Here is a 24006-nt window from a genome sequence, read left to right on the forward strand (position 1 = left end):
GTGTGCAAGCAGCCAAATTGATTTACAGACAACCCCCCTCGATCATATATCATGTCTAGTTTTACTTTCAGGAAACAAATGAATTAGCAAATGTAATTCTCAGCAAGGCTTGAGAAAAGCAATTTTTAAAGCCTGCGCACTCAAGCATGCTTTGAGTCTCCTGTGAGGGCTCAAAGCATCTACAGCAGCAATCTCATAGAGTTGTCCAAACACAATTATGCATAAATTTGCATTTCAGATGCTGAATACTAAAATGCATCAGAAATTATTCAAGTTACTTTTAAATTTTTTTTTCCCAAACGCTGGGAGTAATTTTCATTTAAAGACACCCTTGAAGGAAATCCTAATCAGCCTGCAGCCATTCCCTCAAGATCAGCACACCATAGGCACAAACTGTTTCCTCAGTTCAGGTTATTTTCACTTGATACCCAGCTTGCTGATCAAAATTTGGTCTTTGTTAGTTTACAATATATATTATCCTCATTTTGGAGGCTCATCCTTCACCCAAATTGCAAACCAGAGGATCTGCTTGCAAAAAACGAGGCTGGTACAACATTAACATGCAAGTGCTTCAGCCCAGCCTCTGGTTCCACCCAAGCCAGCCAGAACAAAGGGCTTTGAAATGCAACATGCCAGTTATTTCTGATGGTTACCAGTCTATTGCCATTTCTCTTCCTCCTAATGGGATGTCTCCTATTTTTGGACCAAACAATCACTTTCCGCTAGGATGAATTATTCAAAAATTCAAATTAGGCGTGACATTTCTAAATCGCCTTCTTTTGGCAGATCCTTCAGTCAGTAAAAACAATAAGCCTTGTTTTCTCTGGGCTTTATTTATTCTCTGCTGAGCTCTGGGGGCCCTGGCTTGTAAACTCTCCTCCTCTGAGTGCTGTCCGTGCAGGTCCCCAGCCCCAGAGATGAAGGAGCTTTAACAGCTCTTTAATTGTCAGGAAGGACAATTAAAGCAGGATTTCTTCAGTGTAAGGCCCAGAGGTCAAGTCAGGGCAGCACTAGGAAGAGCCATCAGCCCCCTCTGGCTGTTCTGTGGTCCCCAAGGTGTGGGAGGTGACTGAGGGATGCTGAGCAGGGTTTAGGTCATGCCCAAGGTCTAGTTCAGCTCTGCAGGGACCCACACGCGACCTTTGGCTGCAGACACAAGAACTGGGCTCAAGTTGGGCCAGGGGAGACCTGGTTTGGGGATCAGGAAAGCTTTCTTCAGGCTTCAGTGGGGTCAGGCTGCCCAGACAGTGCTGGAGTCACCATCCACAGGCTGACAGGAGCCCTCAGGGCTGCAAGGAGCCCTCAAGGATCATGGAGTCCAACTCTTGATTAAATGGTCAGTCCAGGGACTGAACCCACAGCCTTGGTGCTGTCAGCACCAACTGAGCCAGAGTACCCTGGAAGTGCCCAAACCCACAGATGTGGCACCTGAGGCCGTGGTTCACCAGTGAGCACGGTGGTGCTGCTGGGGGGATGGTTGGACTTGGTGACCTCAAAGGGCTTTTGCAGCCTTAAGGTTCTTGGAATTCCCACTGCTGGCCCCTCAGACCCTTCAGACGTGTCTGTGCAGCAATCAGCAGATGAAGAAATGCCAAATGCTGCTGCTCCTCTGCTTTGCTGCTCTCCTGCAGTGCCAGCCCAGGGTGGCTCTGAATCCCAGCTCAGGGCCTGAGGCTGCTGCAGCCCTTGGAGGAGCCTTTTCTGCAGATCCCATCTCCTTCCCTGCCGTGATTTGTGGCAGAAGTTTTCATCCTGTGTTACAGAATTTCCTGTGGTTAATTTTGTTTGTTGTTTATTTGCACACTCTGCATCCCCTCATTCCCCTACCAGTATTAAACAGCACATTCTTCCCCACATTAAATCTAATTGCCACACATTGTCCAAGTCACAATTATATCTTGTTTGGGGCTCTGGGATTGAAACATTAAATCACGTCTGTTTACCTGTCTCAGGAAACGGAATTTTCAATTCCACTGCCTTATGCTAGAAAATAAGAGAAATCTGTTTATGATAATTGACTACATAAATAAGATGGGCTGTACACACTGACCCACCATGAGTGTCCAGGATATTTCTCCTGCAAAAGCAGTGCAGGCACATCTGCAGCTGCTGGCTCCAGCATGCAGCTGGGATTTGGGAGCAGCTTGGTGCCTAAATCCTGAGCCAAGCCTGCCCCTCCTCATGCAGGGTGGGCAGCTGAAGGTTTCTTTTCCAAGCTGCCGTGGGAGAGGTTTGAGATGTCACTCCAGCTCAGAGCAGGCCCTCCTTGCCCACCCTGAGCTCCTCCTATGAATGGGCAAGGTCAAAGCCCAGATCCTTCAGCCACCATGTTCCCAATGCTGGGCACACCAGCTGTGGGAGGTGTGACAGGGGTGACAGCCTGGCATTCTGGAAATGATGGAGCAGGGAATTCCCACTGGCTGACGGCCAGGAGATCCCCCATGGCCCAGCTGTGGCATGAGAGTGAGGCAAGGCAGGCAGCAGGTCAGTGGTGAGGCTTTGTTCTGCCAGCTCCAGGCTGCATTCCTGTGCTGCCCTTGGGTCTTCCCAAGGGATGGACAGCACCTGGCTGTGGGGAACGGTCCTTGGGGTGACAAGGTGGAGGGGCAGTGCTGTTAGAGAGCACCAGGACTGCTCAGGCAGCCCCTCACTCCCTGGCAGTGAAGCCTGATCCGTGCTGGTTCATCTCCTAAGGAGCAGAGTGATGCCTTAAGTTCCAGCTTTCATATTCCCAGACTCTGCACTGCATTGGTGTGTGACTCTGAGCTCCATACAAAGTGTCACAAGTTCCCCTCCCAGCTCAGGCACACAAAACAATCCTTTTCCAGCCCAGAACCAAGGACACCGCTGCAGCTCCAGCCCCAAAAAGTGCAAACAGCAGCGAATTGAGGAGAGAATCTGGGAGGATGGGAGTGCAGAAGCTGCAGCTGGAATTGGACAATGAAGGCCAAGCTGGAAATGGCCCCAAAGTGATCAAAGTGTGAGAACTCGTGACTCGAATCCATCTGGGCTCCATCTTGGCTGGAGCCACGGCCGGGCTCTTGCAGTGCCCAAGGTGAATCCTTGGAAGGGCTTGGAATAAATCCCTGCTTTATTCCTTTAGCACTGCCCAGGCTCTATTCCAGGTGGGCAGTCTGAGGTGTCCCTACCTTCAGCCCCAGCTCCAGCTCTGTCAGCGAGCGCCGCAGCTCGGCCGTGAGCGCGTTCATGCGCTCGCACTCCTGCAGGGCAACCACAGCGTAGGGCGTCCTCTCCTCCACCTTTGCCACCAGCTCTGCCATGTTGAACTCGTCCGTGAGTTTCTCCAGCATCTCTTCCAGAAGGGCTTGCACCTGTGCCAAAGGGAGGGAACAGGGAGATGCTGGTGAGCGACCCCAGGCTCGCAGATGCCTGAGCTGTGAGAACTCCCTCTGCCTTGTCAGTGTCTCCAAAACCATCCCAGTCAGCCCCAGGCACTGTTCAAAGAGCTTGCCCCATCCTATTAAAATCCAAATGCTGACAGAAATTAATGTCATATGAGCAGCTTGCAAGATGATGGGTTTAAAATGTCCCTGTGACGTGTGGCAGTCTCCTCTCTTCTTGGCTCTCTTATTTCTCTCGAGGTCACACTCACAAGGAGATGGATGGGGCTGGAGCCTCAGCTGAGCCTCAGGACAACACATCTTATGAGCTGGTTTCCTCTGGTGTATTGATGGAGAGAGGTGATTATATAAAATTGAATTTTAAGCTGAATTTGGCATTCTGGACTAATGGAGCCATGGAAGAAAAGCATAACAAAACAAAATTATTTTCTGGTCACCACCACAGCTTCTTCAGAACTCTAAGTGCTGGACAGGGAAAGCTGCAATGCAAGAGGATATTTGTAGTGTCTAAAATATTAAATAAAATAGCCAGCCCCCTTTCTGACAATGAGGCAGGATGTCCCTGCTGTCCATGGGATCAGCTGCATTTCCCAGGTTTACTGTGGAAGGTCTCACTCAAAGCTTTGCTTTACTTCTGAGCTGGAACCTGAGCAAGGCTTGTGCTTGCTGGGGAACTTTTGGGCATACATAATACAGTTAAAATTCTTTGATCCAAAGCGCCAAACCTGGCATGCAGGGCCAGTGCCAGCTAGGGCAGGGTCATTTTACAGCCAGGGCCACCAATATTCATATTTTGGACTCTGTACTCCAATTCCCTCCTGTTGCTGCTCTTCCCAAGCCTCAGCTGCTGTCAGCAGTGACGATGTGCGGGCTGTCATTGCAGCCACACAGGTGGATAAAGCTGGAAAAGCTCCTCAGCTGCACCTTGGGGGCAGTACAGAAATATCTGCTCATTTGAAATTCCCCTACGAGTCCCTTTGGCTCTGATTCCCTCACAGCAATTACAGCTCGTTTGCAGTAATGTGACCTCAGAAATCTGTGGGAGTAACTGGACTTGTCAGAGCCTGGGGAAAATGACAGGCTCACATTTTCCCTAGAAGTTCCCTAAAATCACCTCAGCCAAACCAGGGGTTGGATATCCTTCGGTGGAGGAGTTGAGACAAGGCTTTGCTCACTCCCATCCAAGGCCAAGTGGAAGGGACAGCTTGGATAATGACAGAGATCACTTCAGGAAGAAAATGAGCTGTGGGAGCGTGTCCCCAGGCACAATGCAGGGCACTGAGGTCACACTCTGCTTGCTCTCAGGCTGATTTTATTCCCAGACAGAGCCATGAGGACTTTTGTGCTCCCACGAGAGTCCTCTTGACTGTCACTAGGAGTTTGCAGGGTGGCCATGAGCTGTGACACCACTGCTGGGGCACTCACTCATTGTTTTGCTTCTCTGGCTGAGGAGATTATTTGTGTTTCAATAACAAAAGGAGTGGGAGGGGAGAAGAGGCACTCACATTTGCTATCTCTGAACATCTTGTTTGGCTTTGCTACCTCTGGATAATTCCTCTCAGCTCAAATTCGAATATGAACTGAAAATTGACCATGCTGGGCACTTGTAGGAGCCCCTTAGAGGAAGGCAGTCAGTTCCCCAGCTTCACACCAAGCCAAAGGAAGCTGGTGTGAAAGCACACCTTCATATGAGCTGCTGTTAGCCATTCATTAAATTGCAAATCTTCAGAGACAGAGCTGGCACCTTAAGACTGCAGGAGTGGAGACCTGAGCATGTGTTGGCTGATTCCAGATCTTGTCAGGGATGCTTGGGTCACGTTTTAATGAGCTGCGAGTTTCCAGAGGGAGGGCTGAGATCAGCCCAGGACACAGGTGTAGCAGAGGAGTTCAGCTGGAAATAAGGAATTACAAAGCCCTTGGGAGTGGTGAGACACGGTGGCAGCAGCAAGAGGAGGGCTGAGCTCTGGCTGGCATGCTGTGGGTGGCAGGCAGTGTGCTCAGGGCCCATTGCTATGCCAGTCACAGGGACTGCTGCTCAGGGAAGGTTTATTTGCAACACCTTCAGAGGATGATAACAAAGGCTCTGCAGCGCTTGGGATAATTAAGAGACACTGGCCTGTTACTGCCAAAGCTCAGTTACATCCCACCAGGGTGATGTTCTGCATAAAACCAGGCTTTAGACAGGCAAAGGCAGAACACAGAACCATGGACAAGCCTCAGCTAGACAGGACTGATGGATGAGACAGACAATGAACCCCAGCAGCTGCCCCTGAGCACTCTCAGCATCTCCTCCTGCGTCCCAACTGATCCTCTGCACTCTCACCATCCCCTCCTGGATCCCCACTACCCCTGAGCACTCTCACCATCCCCTCCTGGGTCCCCATCCCCCTGAGCACTCTCACCATCTCCTCCCTGGTGCCCAGTGCTCCCTGGCCCGTGCTGCTGTCCCGGGGCTGCAGCTCCAGCACGGTGCGCAGGAGCCGCTCCGAGCGCTGTGTCAGGAACCCAATCTCGGCGTTGGGGTGGAGGCCGTACAGGTAGGGAGACTCCGGAGGCAGGGCATCGTCTATGTACTGCACAGAGACATTCAGGAGCACGTCAGGAACAGTCCAGGACACTTTGCCTGCAGAGCTTCAGCACTGGAATCAATCCCCCAACAGGTCAGCCCGGGCTGACCCAGCTCTGCCTGTGCCTGAAACACCGGGGAAGTGATGGAGGAAGGAGAGTACAAATGTTTACAGAGCTGCTTCTGCTCCTGCTGGGAAAATTCGGTAATTGCTGGAGTTTGGCTTGGCTTCGTGTCTCAGGCTGGACCTTCTCTAGCAATTATCTGCTGTGCATTTCAGCATCAGCATCCTGAAATCTCTTGTGGGAACTGAGCTTCCAGTAGTTAAGTTTTATGAACAAAACCAGCCTGGTGTGCCTCTCTCTGCTACTGCATTTGTGTACAAAGAACAGATGAGATCAGTAAGTAGATCAACAAGACCCTTCAGTGATTCTCATCAAAACTGATGATAAAGGGAGCTTGAAAGGGCCATTTTAGCAAACAGTATGTGGATGCAATTTTCCAGGAGCCCCACTTAAGTCTCAAGCACCAATACAGTTGCTCTATTCACGCATGAACAGAATGAGCCCATGATGAAGTAGCAAATTACCATTAGACTTGGTTCATCCAGGGGAATGCTGAAACATCCACAGGAACACAACACAATAGGAACTAAGAGGAACAGTGCAGGAACACTGCAGCCCTGTTCCTGCCTCTGAGGCAGATTATGGGGCAGTTATGGAAGACATTCCATTTACATGAATAAATAATGCCAGCAAACAAAGAGCTTACCTGGTGATAGCCATTATAATCCATGTACCCTGGGAGGGGAAATCCAGGAGCAAGGCAGAGCTCTCCCTCCAGCATTTCTGGCTTTATAAACTCTTCCAGGTAGGTTCTGCAGAGCCGCCTGTCCCAGTCATCCGTGATGTGCCCTCCGTACATGATCTCACCCACGAGGTAGCGCAGGTCATCGTAGGGGACCTGGGTGTGGAGCAGGGTGAGCTGAACCAAGCACTGCCCTGCATCCCCAGGGCTCCCACCTCAGCAAACAAACACCAGGCAGGAGTGAAATCCTGACCCAGGAAAGCTGGAGCACAGCACAGTGCTGTTCCCCACTGAGTGAGTGGCATTGAGGTCTCCCATCTCCTCCCAAAAGTGCCCCAAACTGCGAAGTTCTAAACCCAAAGTGTGGTTATTGAATCAACTGAAATTGGAGAATAAACCTGAGAGCCCGGCAAACTGGGCACTGTGAAGATGTTAATTAGCTCATTCCAAAATAAATCTTATTCCTAGCCCAGATTCTTGGTTGCCATAAAAGGTCAAGTCCTTTGGGATTAAACCTTTGCTCTCACGTATTCCCTATGTATTGTAAACCTGATCCCCTGACCCTGGTCTTTGGTCATATATCCTATATCCTGCCTGTCCTTGGATAACATCACTTTTGGAAACTGCTTCACAGACCATGTGGATTAAAGGATATCCTGGCAGACCATTGCACCCATCCCTTTGTTATTTCCAGCCCTGCTATCACCACTAAGCCGGTAAGGCTGTCACAAAGGGGACAGTCCCCAGGGACGCGACACAAAGCCACCAAGGAAATGGCATTTCAGGACAGCTGCAGGCTGCCATGGTAGTTCAAAGCCAGCAGACAGCCCTGCTGTGGTGCCCCCACCTTGGAGCTGGCCTGCAGGTAGTTGTGGAGCACGCTGACAGAGATGGTGAGGTCTCCAGTGCTGAAGGGGTACGGACGGTTCCAGCCCTGGGGCCCGAACTTGCGCCGCTCCGCCACCACCGCGTGGAAATAGCAGAGGGCAAAGAGGATGCTCCTGAACTCCTTCTCCTGGCTGCACATCTCCAGGGTGTCCTGCAACACAGGACAGCTGCCCTCAGCTTCAGTGACTCCCAGGGAACCCAAACATGCTGGAATTTGGACAGAGGTGAATCACAGAATCAGAGGCTAAGCTTGGGAACACCCCCAGATCATCAAGTTCAACCTTCGACCAAATACCCCCATGCTCAATTAATTGTGAACCATATTTTTTTAACAATTACAGGGATGTGTCTCCACCATTTTCCTGAGCAGCCTGTTCCAGAGCTTAACCAACCTTCCAGTTGAGAAATTTTTCCTAACATCCAACCTGAATCTCCCCTGCTGACGCTTGTTGCCATTGCTCCATTGTTACCTGGGATGAGAGGCTGATCAAATTGTCCTCCAGTTCATTTTTGCATCACACACACATGTGCTAGTTTTCAAAGTCAGTGGCTTTGCATTGCAGATTTATTGACAAACTGTAGCAAATATTTTGTGACTTAATATTTGCTGTTCCCAGCTCTGAGGGCTTTGCACAGGAACACACACAGGGAAGGAAGGACACGTGCACCCACTCAGTGCCCCATCACCTGCATGTGCTCAACATCCCTCACCAGAAAGATGGGGAGAGAGCCAGAGAATCACAGAATTCTCTGCTGAAAGGGACCTTAAAGTTCATGTTTTTCCAGACCTTCTACCATGGGCAGGAACATTTTCCATTATCCTAGGTTGCTCCAAGCCCTGTCTAAGCTTTATCTTAAAGAAATGCCATGTTAGACCTTTAATCCTCTCAGAGCATGACAGAGCTCAGGGTCTGTGCAGAAAAGGAGAATTCATTATTCTAAAGGGTGCAAGACATTGACCAAGTGCATGTGATAATCAAGAACATCCCAAAACCTGTTTTCCTCTGGATTAGGCAGCACTCTAAGCTCCCTTTATCAGCATTGTGATGAAGAACTGCTTCAAATATGTGCAGAACACCTTTCTCATTTTAGGAAACATCCCCAGAACAACCCAGTTCGCTCTCATTTGGCCTCTCTTCAGTTGTCAATTCTTCTTGAGCTACAAAGCAGAACAATATCCCTGCACAGAATAAAGGGCCTTCTTTGTAGCCTTCAGCTGAAAGCTAAATTTGAACATCTCTTCTGTATAAAGCAGGGAAATGAGGTGTAAAAGGGACCCCACCCACTCGCTTCAGGATTTCTGATAGGAGATGTTTCATAATCCTCCAGCAATTTAGAAAATGCTAATTACTATTGATTGAAATGAGCAGAGGCAGAATGAAAATGTTACTTGGGGTGAAGGTTCTCCCCTCTCTTGCTCTCCAGGACATTTTGTGGAGCACAAGATGATGAATGACAGTAGATAAGAGTGGAATAATCTTCCCTGACCATTGGCATTAATCCTGGCACGGTGCCTCCCCCCAGACCCGCTCAGCAATGTTCTCTCCTGCTCCTGGGATTCTCTCCACACCAACACCTGAGTGTAAAACCAGCTGTGAGCTGCCCCATGACCCAGGGCCTGAGACCCACAATTGTTTGGGGCTGCTCTTGCCTCATCCCAAATAACAAGAAGCTTTATGGAGAGAATCACTGAATGGTTTGGGCTGGAAGGGACCTTAAACCCCATCCAGTGCCACCTTCCACTGTCCCAGGCTGCTAAAAGCTCTGTCCAACCTGGACACTTCCAGCTTCTCTGGGCACCCTGTGCCAGGGCCCCACCACCCTCACAGCCAAGAATTTCTTACCAATATCCAATGTAGATCTATCCTTCTTCAGTTTGAACCCATTCTCCTTCTCCTGTCCCTCCAGGATCTTGTGCAAATCCCCTCTCCAGTGCTCTTGGAGTCCCTTTAGATACTGGAAGGTCTCCTTGGAGTCTTCTCCAGGCTGAACAACCACAGCTCCCTCTACCTCTCTCTCCAGCAGAGGTGCCCCAGCACTCTGATCAACTCAGTGGCCTCTTCTGGACTTGTTCCAGCTGTGTTTGGGGCCCCAGAGTGGGACTCAGCACTGCAGCTGGGGCTTCACAAAAGCCAGGCAGAGATCTCTCACAAGAGAAGACAGCCCTGCAAAATCTGCTGGGTGTGTTCCCACCACAGCCATGGGTGGAGAGGCTGGAATAGCATCAGCAGCAGTGATCCTGAAGGGCAGTTTGAGGGCTGAGAGCACCTTCAGAGCCTTCTGATGGGGTCCTGCTGTGAGAGCTGGGAGTGCCAAGGCACAGGCAGTGTGTCAGGGAGTGTCAGGGGGGCAGGAACCAACAGTAGCACAAGTGCTCAGTCCTCAGCCCTTGAGGGAAATGGGGTCATGGCCGAGCCCCCAGCTCCATCCTGCCCTGGGGCCATGGGCTGTTCCCAAGGAGTTCTGCAGGGATGGGATCCTGCCCTGCTCCTGTCCCATAGTGAGGGCAGAGCTCATTCAGCCACAGCCTTACAGCCCTCTGACAATGATCCACACCTTCTGGGCCACCAGGAATATTTCCATCACTTCCCCACATGGGGAGGGACAGGCTCAGTGCCTGCTGTGGCAGGAAGGTTTTTGAGCAATAAACACAAGCACCCTGCCACAGACTGCTCTTGTGGGCCAGCCACTCTCACATGGCCTAATTTAGATCCTGGCAAAGCAGCTCCTGCCTTCAGGCAGCTTCCAGCCCTGATTTGCAACACTCCTGATGTCAGCAAGGTCTTGAACTGAATGGCCTTTGGGCACACAACAGCAATCTCCATGTGCTGCTCTGGAGAGGGACGTGGGATGTGAGCAGATCAGCAGCTCTGAACCTCTAACCCCAGTTAAACAGCAGGCAGAAAAGTGAGGTTTAACGTGCTCCCCTGCCATGGCTGTGGGTGTTACATGTCAGGTGTCAGCAGCCCAGAAAGGAGGGACCCAGAAAGAGAAATCAACTGAAATGTGGCCAAAGTGTCCCCTTGCTGCAGCAGGAAGTTTGATTCTGTATCGAAGGAGCCATTCTGAGGTGCTGGAGTCACCGTCCCTGGATGTGTTTAAAAACAGATTGGACATGGCACTCAGGGCCATGGTTTGGTTGATGAGGAGGTGCTGGGTTTTGGTTGGACTTGATGATCTCAAAGGTCATTTCCAACCTGGTTAATTCTGTGATTCTGTGGGATTCTGTGATCACACACAGCAGAGAAAATTATTAAACTGGACAGAAGTCTAGTGTCCCATGCCCTGCTGCAGGAAAGAGGCTTCTCAGCATCACCTGAACCCTTTCTTGGGAAAACCAAGAGGTCTGTGGGGAAGAGCAGAGGGGTGCTGGACCCAGAGGCTCCATGGCGCAGAGGGACTGGAGGCAATGCCCGTCCTGCTCCACAGGGCTCCAGCAGGCCCTGCCCGTGCCCATCCAGCTCCTACCTGGCTGAAGTTGTCCAGGGCCTTGTGCAAGTTGGCGTGCATGCCCGTGGGGGCCTCGCTGGTGATTTTGATGGAGTTTTCCAGGATGCCCTGGGGAATGATGTGGCTCTCGGGGCACGGCGCCGGCTCCGCGCTGATGAACACGCGGAAATCCTGGTGGCTGCCCTCGCTGAGCTGCTCCAGCTTCTTCTCCAGACAGCTCAGCCACTTGGCCACCAGGTGGATGTTCTGGCAGGGACAAAGGGACAAGGCTTGGTCAGCACACCCCTGTGTGCTGAGCAGGCCCAAATCCATCCCACTGATGGACGCCCTCTGGAATTTGGGACTTGTCCCAGGAGTGTCTGTGTGCAGCTCCCAGCCCCAAAGATCCATGTGCATCAAGAACTTTAGAAAATTCAGAATAATCAGGATAAATCAGCAGCAGAGAAGCAAGTCACAGCTGGGTTGGTTGGGCTCTCAGTGCTGGAATTCTCCTCATTTCAGCAATACCAGCTGAGGTTATTCCTGGGGAGAAGAATTATTGTACCTGGGGAGTAAAGTTGTTATTCCTTGGGAGCAGAGTTGTTATTCTTCCCCCCAGCCCCACTGAGCTCAGATAAAAACATTTGTTCATTTTTATCAGAATTACAGTGAGGACCCTCTATAGCAGTTCCTGGGCAAACAAGTCAAGCAGGTGATTTCACTAAGTCCTTTAACACAAAAGGATTTATTTATTCACGCAACTAATTGGACACATCACTCAAAAGATTAAGCAGAATCATGGGGAGATGGTGAAATGGATGAAGTCAAGCCTCAGTTTTCCCCCTAGAGTCCTTTACAGCATTATAGTTTCCAGGCAGGAAAACATCTTTTTGGTATATTAGGAATGGGATTTGTGGGCTAAACTACCCCTGTTTTAAAGGCAGGTGTGCCATCCAAAGTGGCTGTGTTCACAGGCACTTGGGATGGTGATTTATCCCACCCCAAGAAAGGACAAGGAACTTGCTAAACCTAAATTAAAAGCAGCCGCCAGAAAGATAAACTGCTTGGAGGTGGCAAAGAAATTACATAAAGGAACCATATTAGAGGCTAAGAATAAATATATATCAGCTATAAATGGGGCCAGAAAGCAGCTCTCATGGTTAAATAGCAGAGTAATGGAGATTATTAGCAGTAAAATCACATTCTTCAGAAAGTGAAAGTTTTGTCCAAATGAGAAAAACAGAAAAGAGCACAAAATCCAGTTATGGTAAAGTCAAAAAGTACTACAAGAAGCAATTTTTTGAAAACCATAAAAGCTAATAATAAAGCCTTTTTCAGAAAGCAGGAGCCTACCAGAGAATCTATAAAACTGTAACATGATCAAGGCCTGCAGGGAGTGCCCATGGATGGCCAGGCCAGCCCAGATTTGCAGGAATATTCCCTGCAGAGCCTGAGCAGGCTCTCACTGTTACAGCCTGGTGGAATCTCTGCATCCCTGAGCTGGAGATGTCCCTGGAGATCATCCATCCCACCCTCCTGCTCCCAGCAGGGTCAGCTGGAGCAGGTTTTAAACTGGGTCCAGTTGGGTTTTTGGGTATCTGAAGGGCTGAAGTCTCCACAACCTGTCTGAGCAATGTGTGCCAGTGTTCAACCACACCAACAATTTAAAAAAAATAAAAAAAATAAAATAAATAAAAAAAAAATAATAATACAAGATAGTGAAATGAAATTAAATGCATTTTCAAGGGAAATTTGTATCTCAATTTTAAACCTTTGCTTCTTACTCTTGCACTCAGCACCACTATGAAGATTTTGACTCCCTCTTCTGCACTTCCCTTGCCAGGAGGGATTTAAACACACCAATAAACCTCTCTGAGCCAAACCCCAGCTTTTGGAGGTTAAATAACCCCAGACTCTCCTCATGTAACAGATGCTTCAATCTCCTAATGGTTGCAAAGCCTCTAAACTGCAGCAGCAGATAAGAGCTGTTCCAGGGAGTTGGTGAGGAAATAAATAACAAATAAATAGCATGAGGTGTCTGGGAGCAGATGGACTCACCCCAAAAGGACCCCACATGTGGAAGGTGTGCAGCACAGCTCAGGAGGCAGCACCAGCCTGCCAGGGGCTCCAGCAGGACAGGACTCACCCCCCAACAGCAGCAGGTAAAAACAGCAATCCCAAAGTCCCAACCCATTTCAGAGAGCTCAGCTGAGGGTATCCCAGTCTGAACTGGGGTGGGGATGGGTTTAGGGTGGAGCTGTCCCCAGGAGCTGCCCCAGGCTGGCTTTGAGCAGTGCTGGTCTCTGCAGGGGTCAGTCCCTGCTGGGCAGGGTGGACATGGCCCAGGACCAGGCTGGGGGACAAGGAGCAGCCCCAGGGATGTGCCAGCCATGGAATCCTGCTCAGCACGGAGCAGGAGAAGCAGGAATGTGGGAGGGAGGGTGTGTGCCGTCCCCGGTCAGCACGGGCTGAGGCAGAGCTCCTGCCTGCCTGGGAATGAATGATTCCTTACTCTGCTGCCTTGCTTGGGTGGCTTTGGCTTTCCCTGTCAAATTGTCTGCATCTCAGCCCGTGAGTTTTCTCACTTTGAACCTCACATTCTGCCCCATCCCACCCCTGGGCAGTGAGGGAGCAGCAGGTGGGGCTCAGTTTCCATCTGGGGTTAAATACAGCAGCTCATCCCCATGAACTCCTTTTTTGGGGGATGGAGAGGGGATTTCCCCAGGCACCCCTCGCAGCAGCATCAGGCCTGGCCCTGCATGGAGCAGGAATTGTCTCTGTGAGGTCCCTGTATCCCCAGGTGTGGATTTTCATCAATGCCAGCTCTTTATTTTCCCCAAACCAGTATTGCTGCAGGTGAAAGGAAAGGACTCATAAGCTGCCAAGCAGCTAAAACACAGCTAACAGGGGTAAGGAGACTACTGATGGAGTTTTAACTCCTCACCACACCAAAAACCATCTGAAGGAGCAAATGATTGGTGAGCTGACAAAATTACTCATAAGACAAAGCCATTTCAAGTCCTGAAAATAAAGCCTGGTAGTGAAGAACTGCAGGAGGATGCCATCATTCTAAGTGACTGGCACTGACACTGCAGAAGGAATTCAGTGGTGATAGATGCAAAGTAATGCACTCAGGAAAACAACCCCGGCTACAGAGCTACAGATACACACACTGATGGGTTCAAAATTAACTATTATCACTCAGGGAAGAGATCTCAGAGTCCTCACAGTTATTTCCTGCAAATAACACTTCAGTGCTTTACAATGCAAGAGCAACCAAACACCAGCAAAGGAAAATAGAATAAAGCTGCAAATCTTATTTTGTCACTCCAAAAATCCATGGTGGGGCTTCATCTTGTAAACAGCACCCAGCTCCCACTCCCCTTAAATCCAAAAGGATTTAAGTCCCACAAAAGGAGACACTCCATCAACAGGGACTCACCCATTTGGAGAGGACAGAGGCTGGGGTGGAGGGAGGGAGTGGAGGGTGAACAGAGCAGGCTGCAGGGAAGTGGAAGTGCATTTTCATATGACACTGAACTAAACTGCCAATTTACTGCTTCAGGGTGTTTGGGGAGTTGAGAGAATCACAGAGTGGAGCTGAGCTGGAAGTCACAGAGAGAAACACAGAATCGTTAATGCTGGAGAAAAAAAGCTTTAAAATCACCAAATCCAGCCATCACCCCAGCCCAGCACCAGGCTCACCATTAACCCAGGTGCCACAGGGGTTCTGAACACTTCAGGGATGGTGATTCCATGACTGCCCTGTCCCACCATCCCTGCTCTGGTTCTGCCCCTGTCCCTGAGGCTGTGGATGTGCCTGTGTCAGGCAGGAGCTGTGCCCTGGGCTGTCCAGGGACTGGACACCCTGAGAGCTCCCCCATGGCAACACAGAAACCTCCTCTGGCTTTTCTGGCGGAGGGCTCAGGTGCCTCTTATGAGGTTTCAGGTGAGAGAGGATGGACAGATCCCAGCTGGGACTGGAGAGGAGGATGAACATTGTGGAAAGGAAAAGCTGAGGTGCTTCAGGCTGGGACAGAGTGGTGGCTGCTGTCACTGTGATCAGAATTGGAACCTGCTGGAGGGATGGGTCAGCACTCAGAGAGGGACCTGGGGTGGGAGTCAAGAGAATTCTTTGGGGAACCCACAGACACTTTGCTGCCTCCAGTTCTGTTGTCCCAAATCTGACTGACATGGTGGGGAGCAATATTTTTATTCAGAACTGCAGAAATTCAGTCTTCTCACCTGAAATGATTTAGGGTCGTGCTCACATTGCATGATTGAGATGGAGTTTGGGGTGTGGGGGGAGATGAGAGGAGATGCCTGGGCAAAGGGATTGTTCTGGGGTTGTTTTCTCACAAACAAGGACTGTGTGAGGAGCAGTGGAAAAAATGCAATTACACCTGAGTGCTCCTGCAGCACTGCTGGCCTGATGCACTCAGGGTTTCGCATCAGATCATCCCCAGGGTCCAGACAACCAACTCACTCTACAAACACAAGTCAAACAATCAGGTAGGAGTGGACTGAAACCTGCGACCAAAGTGGTGCCAACACCACAGAGATTTCATAGAACAGGGAAAGAGCTCAACAGAATATGAAAAGAAAAATCATGCATTAAGTATCAGTTTAATCATAGTCTGCATATCTGACCTTAAGTGTTTTCATCTCTAATTGGTAGTTTCTTCCCACATCTGCTTTTGTGCTGTTTGTTAGATGCCTCAAAAATAATTGCTTTTGCTTGTGTTGACATGACATGAGTGATCATTATTTGTGGGTATCACTGCCTGCTAACAGCCAACTTAGGGAATATTTCCAGTCCAGTGATAATTGAGTGCATTTATATCCTGTCCTTTTGTGATGGAAGGGATGAAAAAGAGGAATAGATGCAGCCAAACATGGGCTGGTACTGAGAATTCACAATTCAAATGAATATATCTGCCCAGGCCAGGCAGAGACACTGAGGAAGGGATTCACAGGTTGGAAAGAAACTTTGCAAATTAATTCTCAGCAGTCAGGTAACAAAACCTGAAAGAACACATCTCATGAGAGCTCATGGCCAAAGTAATTGAGAGATGTGTCAGTTATCAATAACAAGCCAGTGTGGGCAACGTGAAACACCCCTCTGTGTACTGACCATGCACACTGACCATCCACACTGACCATGCACAGTGACCATGCATACTGACCATCCACACTGACCATCCCCTGTGCACTGACCATCACAATGACCATGCACAGTGACCATGTACAGTGACCATTCCCAATGAACATCCCATTCCCACTGCCCATCCCCTGCACACTGCCCATCCCCACTGCCCATTCCCTGCCCCCTGACCCTCCCCACAGCCCCTCCCCTGTGCCATTTCCCCATTCACAGCCGGTGCTGCAGGCTCAGGGGTGTGGGAAGGGCTGGGCTGGGGTGCATGTGCAGCACATGGGAGCACCAGAGGCTTTATCTGGGAGCTCAGTCCCCAGCCCCTGTGTGTTTGAAGAAGACAGAACATATATCACAGTGAGCATTGCCATGGTAACCATCAGAAATAGCACCACATGTACATCTAGCAGCACACGCTCCCCTCCCTGTGCTGGCAGCAACTGGGGACCCTGTCCCTGTCTGAAGTGTCCCTCTCCTTCAGGCCTCCTCACAAATCACCTCCTGGAACAAAGAGAACTGCTTGTTTGTACAAAGTCTTGTTCTCTGGTGAGATCTCTCAGAAAACATTCCCTAATTTCCATCCCTGTGCCAGGCAGGCTGCACAGCCACAGCCAGCCCAGCACTGCCTGTGCTCACTGCATGGTGCTGGGGGACCCCAAGGGACAGGGAAGGACCTGCTGTTCCCAGGCCATGGGAGGGGAGGAGATGTAATCAGCCTGGCCTGGGATCTGGTGTCAGGGAATCACAGAACCATGGAAAGGTTTGGGTTAGAAAGGACCTGAAAGCTCATCCAATTCCAGCTCCTTGCCATGGGCAGGGACACCTCCCACTGTCCCACACTGCTCCAAGTCCCATCCAGCCTGGCCTTGGGCACTGCCAGGGATCCAGGGGCAGCCACAGCTGCTCTGGGCACCTTGTGCCAGCCCTGCCCACACTCACAGCCAGGAATTCCTTCCCAATATCCCATCTCAGCCTATTCTGTCATTGGGAACTCATTCCCTGTGTCCTGTCCCTCCACCTCTTGTCCCAAGTCCCTCTCCAGCTCTCTCAGAGCCCCTTCAGGCACTGAAAGGCCACGGTGAGGTCACTTGAGAGCAATCCTCAGGCTGAACAACCCCAGCTCTCCCAGCCTTTCTTCAGAGCAGAGCTGCCCCATCCCTCTGATCACCCTGGTGCCCCTCTGGACCTGTGCTCCAGGTGACCCTGCTGGAGCACAGCGGTTGGGCCAGATGATCTCCAGAGGTCCTCCCAAGCCCAGCCATCCTGGGATTCTGTGATTTATGACACAGTGATGAATCTCACACAGTTTTGCTCCAGGAGCTCACTGTTATTCAATTTAATACATGAACCTGATTCAGTGAAGCAGCAACCTAGGAAAATGGAAAGATGCTCAAGAATTAAATTAGCTTGATCACAAAGAGAGGGAAGTGACATTTTGGCTAATGGATGAAGATTACAATTAAATTGGGAATATCTAATGTCTGAACTCTTCCCTGCATCAGTGAATTCAAACATGCATCTGAACAAACACAAACAAATTTCACCGTGTCTTTGTTATTAAGCTGATCAACCCCATTTGGTGACTGTCATGGCCACTGGATCAGCAAAAGGCTTCTGAGAGAGAAACAGAGCAGACCCAGCTTGTGCTGACTTGTATCTTAGTGCAAAGCTCCTTCCTCCCTGCACAGAGGACACTGCAGGCATCACAGAAACCAGATCCATGGATACCTTGGCATGGGAAAGCAGAGATCACAGAGTGAAGACACCTCTGGCATCCCCCAGTCCCCTCTGCTCAAAGCAGGGTCAGTGGCCCAGGAACATGCCCAGGTGCCTTTTGGATCTGTCCAAGGATGAAAACACCACAAACTCTATGGGCAACTCCATGCAGTGTTTGGCCAGTCACACGGGAAAAAAGATTGTATTTACATTTGAATGGGATTTCCTGAATTTCAAGCTGTCCCTATACTCCTTGTTCTGACACCAAACACCACTAGGAGAGTCTGGTCCTTACACCCACCATGCAGGGTGATGGAATCATCTCCTCTCAGTCTGAGCAATCCAGCACTGCAGAGAGCCTCAGCAGAGCATGTCCAGCTGTGGAGCCAGCTGTTCCTGCCCCCAGAGCCATGAGGAGCTGGCAGAGAGCTCTGCCTGCACTCCCCAGTGGAATTCTGCCCCTTGCCCAAAGCCCTCCAAATCTCTGGAGTGTTGCTAAGGAGACCCAGAGGCTGAACCTGCTATCAAACGGGTTTGTGTGGAGCTCAGCCCTTCAGTGCCAAGGACAGGACCAGAGCAGCTGCTGGGCTTGAGCTGGGCAGTTCTGCAGCCCTCAGGTAACAAAGTCTCCTTTAAAGAGCTGCACTTTTGCCTCAGGGGCTCCAACTTTGCACTTGGACCATCTCTATTTGCAGAGAATGATTTACTGTGGGCTCCTCATCTATCACCACCCTGTACCAGAGCTCAGCAAAGCTGAAGCCACCAGACAGGAAGAACACTGGTGCTAAAGGGGCAGGCAGCTGCTGGCCAGGCTCTGCCAGGGTCAGGGGGATTATCTGCCCAGGGAAATGAAGGATTGGGTGGCTTTCTGCTGTTCTCTCTCATAAAATGAGGCATTTATTAAAATCTCCATTTTCAGAGTGAGCTGAGAAACTTCCCAGGACAGACATGGGTGCTTTTGTCTTTATTTTGCCTCCTGCAGCATCAGAAGGTGACAGGACTGAGAGGAGGTGTCCCTAGGACAGCCCTTCCACACAGCAGTGATCCTGCTCCTGCAATCCAAGAAAAACCTCCATAGCCTTTAACTCCCACAAACCTCATTCCCTGACTCCTTAGTGCTCCAAGTACATGACTCTCATTATGTCTGGTCCCAATCAAGGACCAGCAATGAGCCACATGAGTAAAAGCCACCTAGATGAAAATGAAAATGAAGAAAAAGTAAGCAAATGAAGAAAAATGAATATGAAGAAAAAAATGAACATGAAGAAAATGAAAATGAAGAAAAAAACACCACAAGTGTTTGTCCTGCAGAACGTGGGTGTGAGAAGCTCTGCTCCATGTGAGCTGAGCTGTTGGTCAGGACATGGCAAAATACAGAAGCAAAGCTAACAGCTGCTTTTTGTCTGCTCAAAAACAAATGGGAAGCCTGGGTATAACTGAGCTGTGGGTGGGATACAGCCTTCAAATAATGAGTTTAATTAATCTGGGCAAAATTACCCTGAGATCTGCTCTGTCCTCTCTTTTATTATTAATGCAATGATCCACAAATCCTGTGACACTTTTGTAAATTGAGTCATCTGTGTCATTGCAGACCTTGTACAAACACTCCTGGAACTGTTTGTGAGGCATTTGTCACCAAAACCTCGCAGGAAAGACCTTGCCAGATAAACCATATGGCAAATATTGCTGTGCTTCACCCCTGGCTGTGATGGCAGTATCCTCTGTGGGACCCCTCCTCACTGACTCCCACTGGGATGGGTTTGGGGGCTGATTTTGCCAAAGGTCAAATTTTCAGGCTTCAGAAGGTTCTTTGTTTGTTCCAGTTTGTGCAGAGGGTGCTTTCATGCCATGGAAGTCTGCTGACCCTCAAGGAGTTTTGTGAGACCAGGAGTTCTTGCCTGTTGATGCAGGGACACACCTTCAGCCCCCCAGGCTGTTCTTCCTCTTCCTCAGCTCCCCTGGCAGGAGCTGGGAGCACAGAGTGAGATGCAGCCAGGCTCTGGAGCTGGGCAGCCTGGCCAGTCTGGGTCAGTGCAGTCCCTTTGCTTTGCTGTCACTCCACCAAGAGCTGGAATGGAGCTGCTGCCCCAAGCCCTGCTGGACGTGCCCAGAGAGCCAAGTGCCACCAAGGCACCTCCAGCTCCTCCTGGAGCCCTCAGTGCTGATTGCTCAGCAGTCTGAGATTAGAAACAAAAGCAGCAAGAGCTCTGAGAGCTCTTGAGCCACTCCTGCCTACATCCCATTACTCCAAACTCAGCACAGACCTGGAATATTTGCATGTGTGAAGTGTTACCAGCTCTGTGACCACGCCAGAGGCAAGCCCAGATGTCTGAGTGACCCTGACCCAGCACTGGCACCTGCAGTCCTGTCCCCAGGGCCACTTCTGAGCCTGCCCCATCAGCAGAGCACACTGACCTAACCCAGCTGCACTGAGCTCCTCTCTGAGCTCAGGGGAGCCTGCTCTGGGTCAGCAGAGACAGCCACACCTGGAAAACAGCCAGCCCAACCATCAACACTGCTCTTTTCTAGAAATCTGATTTCTGCAGCTCTTCTCATTTCATCACAGAATCGTGGAATGGTTTGGGTTGGAAGGGACCTTAAATATCATCTCATCCCCTGCCGTGGCAGGGACACCTGTCCCAGGCTGCTCCCTGCCCCAATGTCCAGCCTGGCTTTGGACACTGCCAGGGATCCAGGGACAGCCACAGCTGTGCCAGCCCTGCCCACCCTCACAGGGAGGATTTCTTCTGATTAACCTTCAGTGTCTGTCTAACCTCTTACTGACTGCTCTGACCACCAGAGAAGATGGGAATGGATGTAATAAAAACCCTTCAGGCCCCCAGTCTGTTAGCACTGAAACAGCACATGGAGACTGGCACTGCTGACAGATCCTTTACAGCAGCACACCAGCATTGCACAAAATAACTTTTCACTCTGCATTACTGAATGGCTCCAAGAGCTGCATCTTTCCTTCTGCACCACCTCAAAAGCAGATGCCAGGATTGCAGCCCTCTGTATGCAGAGGGAGCTTGCAAAAAAAAAAAAAAAAAAAAAAAAAAAAAAAAAAAAAGCAAAAATTAAGATCAAAATATCAGGGATATTTAATTTCAATTCATAACCAGGCCTGCAGGCTCAGATCAGGACTCAGAGATTTGTCTTAATCTAATTTTATGCAAACAATTCAGTGATAATAAAAGTTTATATAATCCACATCAAGGAAATCAGAAGGGTTCCCAAAAGCTGTAATGAGAGCTGACACCACTGAGTGCACATCAGCAAACCCAAACCCTCACTGAATGAGTGGCTCCAGAGAGCACTTGACAGAGACAGAGCTCCCTCCACACTCCAGGAGGCTCTGGGGCATTTTGTGGGGTTGTGATGGGAGCTGGCAGCATTTCCCTGGTTTGGGATGCCCAGAGGAGCCAGCCCCACTGCAGAGGTTCCTCCCTGAGGGGCCTCTCTGTGCTCTTTGAGGTGCAGGGGGAGTTTTGGGCAGCAGGCAGAGAATGAGTCCAGGGGCTCTCAGAACAGAGCTCTTCATTCCTGGAGCAAATAAAGGCACAGAGAAGTGCAGAACAACTTCCCCTCAGAGGCTCCTGCACGTGCACACCCCAAAAACATCTCCAGGAGGAGAAACCTAAACTGACAGAGCCAGATCAGAGGGAGAGGTGGCTGCTTGGGGCACACAGAAGACACCGAGCCCATGTCCCCAGGCAGGTATGGCAGCCTGTCCTCATGGAGGTGATGCCTTAAGCTTTATCTTTCATATTTCCCACTCTGCACTGCATTGGTGTGTGACTCTGAACTCCATACAAAGTGTCACAAGCTCTCCTCCCAGCTCAGGCACACAAAACAATCCTTTTCCAGCCCAGAACCAAGGACACCGCTGCAGCTCCAGCCCCAAAAAGTGCAAACAGCAGCGAATTGAGGAGAGAATCTGGGAGGATGGGAGTGCAGAAGCTGCAGCTGGAATTGGACAATGAAGGCCAAGCTGGAAATGGCCCCAAAGTGATCAAAGTGTGAGAACTCGTGACTCGGATCCATCTGGGCTCCATCTTGGCTGGAGCCACGGCCGGGCTCTTGCAGTGCCCAAGGTGAATCCTTGGAAGGGCTTGGAATAAATCCCTGCTTTATTCCTTTAGCACTGCCCACCTCTGCTCCAGGGAGCCTCTCCAGGCAGCAGAGAGGACACCAAGCTGGAGAAGGGCAGGACTGGCCATACCTGAAGGATGACCCAGTGACCCTCCTTTGCAGCCAGATCCAGAGCTTGTTCAGCCACCACCTCCTGGCCTTGTCCAAGGGAAATGTTGTGGAGGTTCCTGTGGTTGAAGGTGTAGCCCAGCTTCTTCCCTGGGGGGAAACAAGGAGTGAGTTCAGCACCCTGGCAGGGAGGCAGGGCTGGGGCCAGCACAGCCAGGCAGAGCTCCCTTATATCAACCCCTCACACGTGAGCTGTCACACTCCTGATATCAGTTCTCTGCTCTCATTCTCTCACCCACTCCTTGCCCAAGTGCTCAAATAGAAGCAGCTTCTCGCAAACTCTTTTAATTACAGTGCAGCATCCACATAAAGGTAACTTATTACGAAGTGCTTCTTGTTTAAAGAACATTATTCCCCTGCAACCTGGTATAAAAACACATTTTACAGTGATAAGAAATTAAAACCTTTTCCTACTGATTAACCAGGCTTTGAACACCCACACTGGGTGGGGAAAAGCCCCTGCAGTGCAGGCTGGGTGCAGCAGCTTGGTTTGGAGAGGGCAGCTGGAATGAAATCCCTGTGAGCCTCCCCAAGGGATGATGCTCACACCCCCCAGGTGTCTGGGGCTGGAGGGCAGTGACCCCGCCAGGTTCCTCCTGGAGCAGCAGTGGAATTGCCTTCCTGCGGAAGTCACAAAGCCCAGGGGAAGGGGTGGGTTGGGAGCCACCCTGGCAGATCCCAATGTCCCTCCAGGGCAGGCTTACTGATACCCTCTGCAGAGCTGGGAAGTGGAAATAACAACTGATATCATTTGTCATCCATGACCTGCCTTGGGGCAGTGTCCTGGCTCTGTGATTTGCCCCATGCTCTCTCGAGGTGGATCTTGAAGGCAGGTGCAGGGCACTCCAAACCCCTGTGATTCCCTGCCCTGCTCTGGAGGGAGGTTTGGCAGCTCTGTGTGTCCCTTCACGTGGTCTGGGATGATCCTCCAGCCTCCCCTGGTCTCTCTTGAGCATCCCAGTGGCTCAGATCATTTCTGTGCTCATGGCTGCAGATCTCCTGGCCAGTTTTTGTCACCCCCAGACAGAGCACACCCACTGCTGTTCCTCTCACAGCAGAACCAGCTCTCCCTGCTGTGTGTACCTCAGAAAGAAAACCATTTCTGCTGCCAGAGGGAACAGCCCCACCAACATCCCCAGGGTGGAATGGGCTCAGCCAGGGAGTCAGGACTCATCCCCACATGCTGATCCCTGGGGATTGTCCACACTCACCTCTGCATGCAGGTTTGCCTTCCTGTAGATGGTGCAGCCTGAACTCTCAATTCCTGCTAAAAGCAGGCAAGTTTTAGACTACAACAAGGAAAATATTTGTCTTGCAAGGCTTAGGAGGCATCTCGTGGTACAAGACTGGAAACAGATGGCCATAAGGAGAACAAAGCTCCCAGCTCCAGCTCTGTGCTGAGCCTCACCACAGCCTCCCCTGGGATACAGCTCCCCACACATTGCAGAGTTTCCAGTTCTTTTTCCCACCATCCCTGGCTGCTGCCAGCTTTGAAAGCTGCTGATCTCCTCTGCCTTCAAGATCCAGCACTTCGAGAGGGGATGGGGCAAATCACAGAGCCAGGGTACTACCCCAAGGCAGGTGATGAGTAACAAATGGATCTCAGTTGTTATTTCCACTGCAGAGGGTATCAGTGAGCCTGCCCTGGCCATGCCAGCCCTGCTCCCCCCTTGCTGGCTGCAGAAGGGAGGGGATGGGCACTCAGGGAGGGCACAGAGCTCTTCCAGCCCAGCAGTGTTTGCTGCAGGGCCTCCCTGTGACGCCAAGGAAGGGTCCCATGGGTGGGCAGCATCTGCAGGAAGCTGACTTCCATTCACAGGGAT

The 24006-nt window shown here is 50.6% G+C and overlaps 1 protein-coding gene across 2 annotated transcripts in view; it reads right to left on the bottom strand.

Annotated features, from left to right (window-relative positions):
- DNAH9 (dynein axonemal heavy chain 9) overlaps window positions 1-24006 on the bottom strand; it is a 152691-nt gene that overhangs the window by 8696 nt on the left and 119989 nt on the right. For both annotated transcript variants that reach the window (XM_042779855.1, XM_033076654.2), the window contains exons 53-58: window positions 22146-22273; window positions 11092-11319; window positions 7583-7774; window positions 6700-6891; window positions 5765-5935; window positions 3150-3332 (exon numbers count right to left, since the gene is read on the bottom strand). In XM_042779855.1, the coding sequence (XP_042635789.1) occupies window positions 3150-3332; window positions 5765-5935; window positions 6700-6891; window positions 7583-7774; window positions 11092-11319; window positions 22146-22273 (1094 nt within the window). The remainder of the gene's footprint in view (window positions 1-3149; window positions 3333-5764; window positions 5936-6699; window positions 6892-7582; window positions 7775-11091; window positions 11320-22145; window positions 22274-24006) is intronic.

This window comes from Catharus ustulatus, chromosome 20 (genome assembly GCF_009819885.2).
Source record: "Catharus ustulatus isolate bCatUst1 chromosome 20, bCatUst1.pri.v2, whole genome shotgun sequence".
In the NCBI taxonomy this organism is placed as follows: Eukaryota; Metazoa; Chordata; class Aves; order Passeriformes; family Turdidae; genus Catharus; species Catharus ustulatus.